The 12451-nt window shown below is 46.7% G+C and overlaps 1 protein-coding gene across 2 annotated transcripts in view; it reads right to left on the bottom strand.

Annotated features, from left to right (window-relative positions):
* The window catches only part of NDRG3 (NDRG family member 3), a 113030-nt gene extending 101493 nt beyond the window's left edge, over positions 1 to 11537 (bottom strand). For both annotated transcript variants that reach the window (XM_024209939.1, XM_024209941.1), the window contains exon 1: positions 11476 to 11537. In XM_024209939.1, coding sequence (XP_024065707.1) covers positions 11476 to 11519 — 44 coding nt within the window. In that variant the 5' untranslated portion in view covers positions 11520 to 11537. The remainder of the gene's footprint in view (positions 1 to 11475) is intronic.
* Positions 11538 to 12451: the final 914 nt, after the last annotated feature.

The raw sequence follows: 12451 nt of genomic DNA, 5'->3' as shown, positions 1-12451 counted from the left end.
AAGTCAAGGGTCATATATACTGACCCAATAGCATATCTTGAAAACTAAACTAGAGCCAATCAACAATTTTAAGCATCATTTTCGTTCTCAGTGAACCAGAATTAGTAAAGTTTGACAACATTTATTTCAGAAGCATTTTGGCTGTAGAGCAGTGTAATCACATCTTGGGTGTAGCAGTACAGGTAACTGCTAACAACTGCCTACTGGAAAGTGCAGCACAACAAGGACAGGATTAGCTGCTTCCCTCAGCCACTAGGGAAAACACAACAAAACACAATCAGTTCAGTCTGCAGGGAGCTGTGTGGGGTGGAGCAGGCAGAGCACAAGAGATATCATCAACAACACTAAGGCCATGTCTACACTGGCAGTTTTTTCACCAAACCACTTGGGGCAGTAGCATCGACAGTGAGAGCAATGCACCGTGGGTAGCAATGCACAGCTCTCCACCTTCTGCTACTAGGTCTTGTGGAAAGGCAAACCGGATCACACCTCATCATGGGTCCAGGCTCAATGTCCCATGAGGCATTTTTTTCCATTCCAGCATTCCATGTGCTTCCATCTTCAGTTTGCGGCATTTTTCAATGTCCCTTTGTTTTCTGCTCATCCTGCCATCTGTGTCTGAAAGAATGGATCCCGCACTGCTCTCCAATGCTCTACTAGCTGTCAGTAGCACATTGTGAATGGCAGTGCGATTAATTGTGACGTTCCAAACTCAATAGGATTCACAGTTGCCTCATGTGCTGCCTGACATCGAAAGGAGCAACATTAGATTACTTTTGGCATTCACAGAACAGCTGAACATGGTGGACTGTCGCTTTTGGGCTCAGGAAACGCACTGAGTGGTGGGATCGCATTGTTATGCGGGTCTGAGATGAGGAGCAGTAGCTGCACAACTTTCGGATGAGGAAAGCCACCTTCCTAGAACTGTGTGCTGACCTCGCCCCAGCCCTGTGGCATAGGGACACCTAAACGAGAGCTGCCCTCTTGGTGGAGAAGTGCGTGGCAATTGCAGCATGGAAGCTGGCGACTCCGAACTGCTACCGATCGGTCACAAATCAGTTTGGAGTCGGGAAGTCAACTGTTGGGGCTGCGTTAACACAAGTGTGCAGAGCCATTAATCACATCCTGCTGCGAAGGTCCGTGACTTTTGGCAATGTGCGTGAAATAGTGGATGGCTTTGCAGCAATGCGTTTCCCTAACTGTGGCTGGGCGATAGATGGCATGCATATTCCAATCTTGGCACCGGACAATCTTGCAATGGAATACATCAATAGGAAGGAGTACTTCTCCATGGTGTTGCAGGCACTTGTGGATCACTGCAGACGTTTCACTGAAATCAATGCAGGGTGGTCCGGAAAGGTGCATCATCCATGTATGTTTAGGAACACCAGTCTGGGGCTTTCTTTCCAGACCAGAAGATTACAGTAGGGGATTTTGAAATGCCCATAGTGATCCTGGAAGACCTGGTGTACCCCCTAATGCCATGGCTCACGAAGCCTTACACGGGAAACACAGATAGCAGTAAAGAGCGGTTCAACAATAGGCTGAGCAGGTGCAAAATGACCCTCGAATGTGTGTTTGGCATATTAAAGGCATGCTGGCGATGCCTTTATGGCAGGTTAGACCTCGATGAGGATAATATTCCCATTGTCATAGCTGTGTGTTGCACACTACACAATATTTGTGAAAGAAAGGGTGAAAACTTTGCTCAGAGGTGGACTGCTGAGGCAGAACACTTGGCTGCAGCTTTTGAGCAGCCCAATACCAAGGCTATTAGCGGGGCACAAAGGGGGGGGCAATTTGAAATAGGGAGGCTTTGAGGCAACACTTTGAAGATGAGAAACAGTAATGTATGTTGCTATGCTCTGGACTACAATATTTAATGAAATGGAGTTTTGCAAGGAAGCACTCGTAATTTTTGTGGCCTAGGATTCAATGTAAGCAAGTGATTTAACTGCTTGTTAATTTGTTGCTGCCATCTGCTATCACAATTTGCAAGAAATAAAGAGTTCTTATTCAAAAAAATTTGCTTTTATTGCACACACACACAATTGCTTGGGGGGGGGGGGGGAGGGAGAGAAGGTACCAGGGCAATTTTGACTTTCAGAGCTGTGTGTAAGTCCAGCTATCATTTGAAAAGGTGTCCGTGGGGGTGGAGTGAACGGGAAAGCAAGAAGTCCCAGACAGCAGAAAGGAACTCTCATGTGGAATTTGGGGAGGGCATGGGAAAGAGTTTTGAATGTGCTGAAAAGGAGGGCGGGTATGCATGCATCTGCTCAGCCTGGAGGGTTATAAGGGACTGTATCATCTCAGTTTGCCTCTCCATAACTTTAATCATCCTCTCAGTTGCGTCCCTAGCATAGGCCTCACTTTCTTTTCTGTCCTGCCTTTCAATTTCCCTCCTCTGTCTGCGTACCCTGTTTTCTGCACCTGAGCATTGCATCACCTCCCGGAACATGTCTTTCTTGCTCCATCTTGGGTGCTCTCTTATCCGGTGGAGGCACTCCGCCAGTGTGTAGGGAGTGCCTTTGAAAGCCACATCTGAAGAAGCACAAGGAACAGTACACAGAAGTATGATTGTTAAGTATGTGCACAGCATTGAAACAGTACAGTAAAATACACCTCTAGTAACATACCAATCTCCTTCTCACTGATCTTTGACAAGCACACATGCTGGCGAACACCCCAAGCTTGGTGAGTTTACCCCAGGGCGCGGGATATTGTACACTGGGAGAAAATCAATATGAAAAGATCGCGGTGCAGTGGACTAGGGACAATAATCTAAATTTTCCCACCCTTTTCACAGGCAGGGGTCATTGTAGCAGATATCTCATTCCTGAGGGTAAGTAGGGAAGCAAGGATGCATCTACTACACACTTGCGGCTTCCACACTTGTGCTGCTTTGGTCCCTGCACAAGTGATTGCAGAATGGTGCGGGAAAGTTTCCTTCAATGGGGGAAAAGGAACAAAGCAGCTCTGCCACGGAACATTCCGGAGAGGATTGGCAAGTACCTCCAGGAAAGTTTCCTAGATATCTCTCTGGAGGATTCCTGTGAAATCTCGGTGTGCATCAACACCCTGCTCCACCATACTGCTTAGCTGCACAAGGAAATGTCCAGCACACAGAAACACAGTTACTGTTGTACATTTCTATGCCCGCAACCCACCCCTGCACTTCATAAACCAAAACCACTTACTGGGGGTCTCCTTTCCTGCTTCTTGCTCTGCCGAGACTGGCTAGACACCTCCAGAGTGGAGAACAGCTCCTGACTGGACACACCACCGGGCGACCCCACCGTGGACTCCACATCATCGTCTGCTTCCACCTCTTCGTCAATGACTTCGTCCTCTGGGTTAGGTCCACTTTCTGCTGGCTCCAGCCCCGCCGAAGTATCGATGGGGCTCTTTGCGGTGGAGGTGGGGTTGCCACCAAGGATAGCGTCCAACTCTTTATAAAAATGGCAGGTCTGGGGCGCAGCTCCAGAGCAACGGTTTGCCTCCCTCGCCTTCTGGTACACATGCCTCAGCTCCTTGATCTTTGCTCTGCACTGCAGCGTGTCCCAATCATAGTCCTTTTCACACAAGCTTTGAGAAATCTGCCTGTAGGCATTGAAATTCCTACAGCTGGGGCACAAATGGGACTGCACAGCCTCCTCTCCCCAAATACTGAGCAAATCCAGCAGCTGCACATTGATCCAAGTGGGAGAGCGTTTGCTGCATGGAGCCGCCATGGTCAGCTGGGAAGATGTGATGTGAGCTCTCCACACCACGGAAATAGAAAGTGGAATTTCAAAAATTCCCATGGCTTTAAAGGAGGAGGCATGGACAGTTGCCTACCTGGCTTCAGGGCAGTGGAGTTGAAACTGCTGACCAGAGTGGTCAGGATGGGCATTGTGGGACACTTCTGGGGGCCAATTAAAGTGATAAAATCAAGCGTGGTATCTACATTGGCACTCCAGCGACAAAACTTTTGCATAAAAAGCCCTATGACTTTTGTTGCCGAAAGTGGCATTGCAGTGTGTACACCTCCACTGTTTCATCACCAAAAGCTGCCTTTTGGTGAAAAAAAACTCTGCAGCATAGATAAGGCCTCAATTTGGAAGGATGGTAGAACTATTTCCAAGCAGATTAACTCAATCCCTCCTGTCCCCAGACTTCCATGGCAGTGAGAATGCTGAGGCCAAGGGACAGCCTACCTGGTCACTGCCAAGGCAGAAATAATGCAGTATTATTTTCTGTAAAGCCTCTTAAGTCCTAAGATCACTCCAGATTCTATTTGACCTCAGATACACAAATGTGTGCCCACAAGTGAAAGAAAGCTGAAGCCAGCCAGTACACATCAGAGTGCAGAATGTAAGGAAGGAAGCAACAGCTTGGGAAAGAGGAGATTATCCATGGCACTTGCCTGAGAACAGTTAGAAGTCTATGCCTTGGATCAGACCCTGCTAAATTTCATATTCTGAATCTGTTTAATTATTGTGGAGAAGCATCCTCAGTCTGGATGTATACATGTGTACAATCAGGTTACTGAAAAATTAAACACTGTATTTACAGGCAATCTTAGCTGTCTAATGATAACACCTAAGCTAAGGAACACAAGTCTGCAATCTACAGAATCCCAGTGTAAACACAGAACAGCACTTTCAAAGTGTCAGGATGACTGCCAGATGACAAAAGTTTCCTATTTTTGTCTGACTCAGCATGTACTTGACAATTGCTTCAAATGGTGCTACATCAATCACTGAAGTCAAACTGTATATTGAAGGTACATTATGAATGATCAATTGTACCTCATTATTAAAGTTTCAACTACTTTTTTGAACTCCGATTTTAAAGCTTGTGGGGACCATTATGACCATCTACACTGGTGTCCGGAATAGCATGCACAGATCAGAGAATTTCACCCAATAATTCCTGCATCAGGCCCAAATTACGTTGTCCTCACTCAATGTCTGAAAACTGCCCCAAATACTCTGATATCTCATTTGGAGTGGGACACAGTGACACCCTTCTCCCGAAACTAGTCCCAGCCCTATGTGATCACATTCAGTCTTAGAATAAAGCTCTTTGGTATTATTTCAGTACTGATGCTGAGGCAATATTATCAATGTCAATTAAAGTGTGATGATGAGATACCAATATTTATATTCAAAAACCAAACTAGTTCTGCTACCACAAAGTATAAAATTTCAGTATGAGTCATTTATGTGGGTTTATCCACTGAGAGCCTTTGTCTGTAGAGCTTGAATAATCCAAAACTGGAGCCCAAGGACCAGTCATTTATTGAGAACATTGTACAGGTTTCCATTTGCTCATCTAGCTACAGCAAACATCTCTGGATAGCGTTCCAGCTGCCAAGTTAAAAGCAGAGTCATCAAGATGAACCAAGGCCTCCATTATTGCAGTGTTCAATAATGCAGTTAGAACAGCAGCAGGATAAAACATCTTACCTTCCTCCTTCACTACAACAATTATGCTGGGCCAAGACAGCTGTTCTACAGACAGTCCTAATACATCCAGAGTTACTCCTCAATCCCAGGTATAGCATACACAGTACAAGCATATTCTCCAAAATATGTTGTTCTCATCATAATCTGGCAGCAGTGTAAACTCTGGTTATGGAAGGTTACAATGTCAGCACTGAATAAAGCTATAGAAATAGAGCTCACTAAATACTCAGCTTTTACTGTTTTAAAAAGAGACCGTGATAATCTAGGAGACAGCTATTATTTAAAGGGACACTGGATAACTAAAATTGAAAATTCACAGTGTTAGTTATTAAGGCTGAAAATGTTAACCATCTACTTGTAATCAATTTTATTGTGTACTTTTTGCACTTAACAGTGCAATTAAAACAGATGTATTATATTTTAGGTGTAGTCAATTTCATTTTCTGATTCTCATGCACTACCACATAGCTGCAATGTTTTGATTGAAGATATAGTGGGGGAATGTTTAAATCCAAAATGAACCCAACCTGTCTCTTTTTAAAATAATTTTGTGAAAAATTCTAATATTCAGTTCTACTTAAAAAAAAAACTAATTATGGGACCTATTTGACAGAGCCCCTTTAAATTCAAATGTACAGTTATGTTTTCCATCTAAAAAGATGACTAACATTAAATATGAGCTATTTAGAGCTCCATTGGAGGAGTTTTAAAGGTGACCTGTGAATAAAAAACATGAATAAAACAGCTTTTGTTAATAATGAAAAATTATCTCAGCTTACATGCAATTATCTCAGCTTACATACATACATCCATGAGGAATACAAATAGGGCTGTGTGACAAGTGTGGAGACCTAAGCTGTCAGTGTCAGCAGCATTTAAACTTTCCCAGCTCTTATGGTTGCAAAGATAGCCTTCTAAATGTGAACCAAGTGTAACTGATGTAATGTCATCTGCTTGAGTCTGCAGATAGCCAGCTCCAGTGCCTCTGTTACTGCTCATAGGCAAGTTTTAAGAATGAACACTTATTTTGTTCCCAGTCTAGAGCTTCCTCCCGCTTCCCAACCCTGTACAGTGTAACCCATAACCTAGTTCACCAGAAAAGCTCAAGTTTTCTGGAGAGAGCCTCCCAATGACTCTATTGAAATCCCACTTTTTATTCTATTGAAATCCCATTTCAGCTGTTTGCTCAGTCACACTCCCATAGTCTCTGCCACCACTCCCTGCTGTGCCTGCCCTAGAAACAATCAAGTTCACAAATAGCGTGTGCTAAGCCCAGTACTTTATCACCCATCAGTCTCTCCTCATGAGCTGTGCACATTAGGACAAAACAAAACAAAAACATGCTGTTGCACAATTTGCACTCTCTTGGGTTTGGAGGACACCAGACTCCAACGGGGAGGAGGGCAGACAGAGCACTCAGGCAGTGGGGCCTTTAACTCCTAACTCAATGAGGGAGAGGGTGCTGGATGTCTCTACAGGGCAGACAAAGGTCAAAAGGATGGCAGGGAGAACTGCCAATTCTCACACAATGGTAAGTTTCCCCCAGTATAATCCCCCATCCTCTCACACCCCACTGCAACCCAACTGTGCTTCCCAAACATGATTTCCCACCCTCCCGGCAGACCTTCCAAGGTACAATCGACACCAGTGAGGTGCTGTGTAACCACCTGCCCTGCAACCTGGGTGCCTTACAATGCTTTGCTTTTGTAGCTCTCCCCCAAGTTGCTCACAAACAGCCTGCCAACATATAAATCACTCCCCAAATATCTGTGTGCAGCCACAGCCAGGATCCAGAACCTCTGATCTCTGCAGCCTGCCAGCAAACACCAGCCACACCCTGGCTCCCATCAGCCTTGGTTACTATTTTCCCAACACACGCCCAATCCCAAATTTCCCCCCAAAACATGTATGTCCAGCTCTCTCCCGGACAGCCCAGATATATGAGGTCCATTGTCCCTCTAAGGGCACAACACACAACAGCTTACCACCTTAAATGGAGTTACCCAAACAGTTTAACTTATAAACACACTGGATTTGATTAGACAAGAAAACAAGTTTATTAACAAAAGAAAATAGGATTTTAAATGCATTTAAGTGTGGGCATTACAGTTAGAAATGGTTACAAAAAACCCAAACGCTTTCTGATGCTAAAACTTAAACTAGGCTTGATTTAAGGCAAAGTTCTTACCCATATGCGCCTGTCAGCATTACTGACCAGCCCTTTTGGTCAGGACCCCTCCCCCAAAGTCCAACAGTTGATTTTTTTGTCTTCTTAGAGGCAGAAGGGGGGGTCTTTTGGGGTGTTTGCTCCTCACCTTTATATCTCATTTCCCCCTTTGAAATGCAAGCTCTTGAGAGTTATTTCTAGGTAAAAGTTCTTTCCAGCTGAGGGCCAGCTGACATGAAATCTCCTGGTGAAGTCTCTCAGGCTATTTTTTCACATTCCTGTTTGCCAAAATGCACACCTTCTTTGTCCCCTGCCTTTCCCCTTTCATTGTCTGAGGACTCCGTTTACCGTTTATATGTAAATTTGAGGTAAACACAAATCCCTTTAAGACCTGCTTGGCCTGTTTTGCCTAATTGTTGCTTCATGAGTTTGAACATACCCTACCAACACCACTTTAGACATAATTCATAACTTTACATATAATGATGCCAAACATTTCACCATGATATTATTGACCACTGAATTATGAGTTTTCCAATGATACCTTACAAGGTATACTTTGTGCAAAGTATATTACAGAAATGTGTTGGCCACTGGGTGAATACAGGGTGCATTCAGTCACACCCTCTCAAACCCCTTCTAGTCCACAGTAAGATGGGTCACTCTCCTACAGGCTTTGGGCTCCCTCCTCAACAAGGCCTAATCATACTGTGCTCTCAGACCTGCTGCTAACTTGAGTGGGGAGATACTGGACCAAGCAGTAGAACCTAAGTCTCTTCCATGGCAATGCAACTTCCCAACCTGTGCCACAAGATCAACTGTCAGACGCCTTTATTATTCATGTAACTGAACGCTTGAAACCTTCCTTAGAAGTGACAGTGTTGCACATGGGGTTGTCTGGTCCAAACAGTTGGGCTCTTACAGCACATAATTTTATGAGAATGTTTAATATGGTCCCAGAAGCAGTTAATTTAACAATCACCATATTTTTGAATAACTCATTCTGCCTTACATTAATATCAGGTAAATGTAGACACAGAGCCAAATGAAGCTGCAAATGCGGAAAAAATTGTCACAACCAACTCCTCTCCCCACTCACTCCTAGACAAAACCTCACTGATTTAAGGAACAGCTTGTTTTCATCTCCCAAAAATTATTACATTTAGGCAGACTTTGCATACTCCTGATGTGCTGAATTCCTTCCTATCTTTATCAGAGGCTCTCAGCACAATATTTTAAAGCCATTTGATTTTTTTAAATTTGCAGCTGACCTTCAATGAAGTCAGAATGATCAAGAAAAAAAAAAATCAATAGATCAGTGACTAAGGTTTATCTATGCTGTAGTTTTTCCCAGCACCATAAAGGCTTCCATAACAATAGCCTCCCATGGATGATTTCAATGAATAAATCATATCCATCTGTAAACTAGATGGAGAACACAGCCTTAAAATATACTTTTAAAAATGGGAATATAGAGATTATTTACTAAAAACATGGCATGAAAACCACTTAGGGGTGAGTAGGGGGAGGAGCTAAAAACATAATTCAGGCAGAACCTACCCTTTCATGTTTCTAGCCCTTCTGTTTGCAAAGAAACCCTTTGGAATGAGACACCAAGGCTGTGCTAAGTTTGCTGACAGACAGTGCCAATGCTTATTCCCCAGCAGCAGGAGAGTGAAACTAATGTGACAGTTGCATTACCGCCCAGTGTTCTGTCATGTCAATTTCATTCTGCTACCTGGGAAAACCTTGAGTAGCAACAGATGCAAGCACTGGAGCACACCCCAAAAAACAGAAGATGGGGAAGGTGTAGTAAAAATCAGCCCTCCCTAAACAATCAGGTCTGGCTAACATGGAGAAGACATCTGGCTTCTCTCCTTTTCAGCAAGGAGAGGTGGGCACAGGCTTTACACAACATGAAGCCCAGGATCAGGCATAACATCCTGGTAGGAACTGGAGCACCCTCCCCAATACAAGCAGCCAGAGATGAGACTGGACTTCTCAGACATTTGGGCCCTGGACCTCACTTCTCGACTGTCTTCCCCCTTCCCTTTTTTCCCCCCCTTATCAGTCCCAGTTTGGCAGATTTCTGGCAGCCCAAATTAAATATCACTCCTTCAAAGAGGAATTAGCAGTTTCCTGCACTGCATTGCTTCTCTGGTTTAGGAAGCTAGAAAACTGGGAAAGAATCTTTTCTGCAAGTATCCAGTTACTTAACACAGGTGATGTGCAGAAGCCAACATTTCCAGTATCAGGTTACCAAATTTACAAGCTATTCCCCTATAGGAGTGGGGTCTTACGATTTTTATCTGAGCGCATTATTTACAACTCAAGCAGGGATAAAAGAACCCTATTACAACTTAATCCATTTCTAATGGAGATTTTCTGCTCATATTTGAAAATCCCAGGATCAGTGTTGATGGAGATGAAGGCCTGAGAACTGGAATACCAGAAGTTTGAAACCTTAGATCTTTTGGGAGCTGGAGTTAATCGGAAAAAAAAAATTGCCAAAAAGTCAACTAGCACCATTAAGAGGTCTGAAGAAATTCACCAGCAGCCCGTATTACAATCCATTTGCCTGAGCATGAGAACTTTTGTTACGGTATGAGGGTATGTCTATAACAGGGGTCGGCAATCTTTCAGAAGTGGTGTGCCGAGTCCTCATTTATTCACTCTAATATAAGGTTTTGCGTGCCAGTAATACATTTTAACTTTTTGAGAAGGTCTCTTTCAATAAGTCTATAATATATAACTAAACTATTGTTGTATGTAAAGTAAATAAGGTTTTTAAAATGTTTAAGAAGCTTAATTTAAAATTAAATTAAAATGCAGAGCTGCCCCAGACAGGTGGCCAGGACCCAGGCAGTGTGAGTGCCGCTGAAAATCAGCTCGCATGCCGCCTTTGGCATGTGTGCCACATGTTGCCTACTCCTGGTCTATAATTAAAATACTACAGCAGCAGCAGCACTACTGTAGATTAAAGGCTTCGTTTACACTAGCACTTTTGTTGGTCAGGATGTGAAAAAACACTCCCCTGACGGACATAAGCTTCACAGACAAAAGCACTGGAGTAGACAACGCTATGTCGGAGGGAGACGCTGTCCCACAGACATAGCTACTACTACTCGTTGGGGGTGGTTTAATTATGCCAGCCGGAGAGCTCACTCCCATCAGCATAGAGCAGCTACGCAGGAGACCTTACCGCGGCGCAGTCACTGCTGTAAGGTCCCTAGTGTAGACACAGCCTCAGTGTAAACGCTATGCCAAAGGAAGCGGTTCTCCCTACAGCATAGGTACCCACTTCCCCGAGAGATGAAGAATTATTCTGTGGACCGACGCTGTCTACGCGGACGGTCTGGGCGATAGATTACCTCCCTCACACGCCTGCGACACAACTATACCAACGTGAGCTCCCAGCGCAGAGTGGCCCTGGAACTACAGACGGGGTGGAGAGCTACCGCCCATCCCCGCCGCTTGCTCGGGTGCCCCTGCCTCGCTGCTCCCAGGGAGCCGCCAGGACTCCCATGGGAAGTTCCCCAGTCGTTGCTCCCTTTCTCCTGAATCGCGTCCTGCCCTTCGGCCTCGCGCCGCCTGGGGAAGGGACCGTCCCTCCCTCGGTGCCCGGGGAGCGCCTGCCACAGACACCCCGCCGCCGGCACCACCCCAGCGCAGGCACGGGCTGCAAGGCGCCGGGGCGCTCGCCCGGCGCGGACCCTGCTGCACAGCGGGCGGGGAGAGCCCAGAGCCCGCAGCGCCCACCCCGCCCGAGCTGCGGAGACCGGCGGTGCCGCCCCCCCAGTATCTGGGAAGGGGGCGCTCTGCGCCCGGGCCCGCGGGAGAGCCCCGCCCGGCTCTTACCGGGCTCGCAGGGGAAGAGGCAGCTCCGGCGCTGGCAACAGCATGTGTGAGTGCTGAGCGCGCCTGCGCACTGCACGGCAAAGCGCTCGGGGCTCCCGCACGTGCGCAGAGCCGTGGCAGGTCTCAGAACTACAAACAAGATGGCGGCGGCGCTGAGGGAAAAGGGAAATCGCACTGCGAACCGGGGGGCGGGGCTGCGTGGGCAGCGGCTCCTCTTCTCTCGACCCCCCGGGGGCTGGCTCCCGGCCCAGAGCAGGGCAGAGGTGGGGTCACGGCCTAGCAGGGCCAGTCCCGCTACGGGGCCCGGGTGGGCTCTGAGTCCCCCCCCCCCCAGCTCGCTGTGGCGCTGGCAGGAAAGACTCCGTGGAACCTTGTCCTGGCTGCGGAGCAGACACTGAGCCCCCAGCCCATCGCGGCTAGGATGACCGGATGTCCCGTTTTTAAAGGGACAGTCCTGTTTTTTGGGACTTTTTCTTATCTAGGTGCCTATTACCTAGATAAGACAGGACCCGCTGTCCTGTTTTTTCACAGTTGCTATCTGGTCACCCTAATCGTGGCCGGGTGCCGCCATCCCCACCTGGCTCCGAGCCCCTGGCCCATCACAGGCGCCACCATCCCCACCTGGCCCCGAGCCCCTGGCCCATCACAGCTCACCTTGGCCTGGCTCGGTTCTTCAGGCCTTTGTGCCTCTCTACCTCTGCACCTGGGCACGAACCTGGGGCAACGAAGGAAGGATGGCTAGGGGAGAGCGCTGCAGTGCATCACCTCAGCGACACAGGCCTCTGGGAGCACAGCACCCATCCTCTTCACTGGCTTCCCGTACAATGGCAGCTCAAGTTTAAGGTCTTGGTGCTTAGCTTTACAGCATCCCATGGAGTCTGAATAGACTGGTTAAAGCTCAGGGACAAAGAGCGTGATCAACAGCTTCGCCCCTGTGGCATACTCAGTGGAATGGACCTCTCAACAATACCAGTCT

The sequence above is a fragment of the Terrapene carolina genome, unplaced genomic scaffold, assembly GCF_002925995.2.
Source record: "Terrapene carolina triunguis isolate 2854851 unplaced genomic scaffold, T_m_triunguis-2.0 Scaffold233, whole genome shotgun sequence".
Classification (NCBI taxonomy): Eukaryota; Metazoa; Chordata; order Testudines; family Emydidae; genus Terrapene; species Terrapene triunguis.
This window is presented reverse-complemented; position numbering and strand designations above follow the sequence as displayed.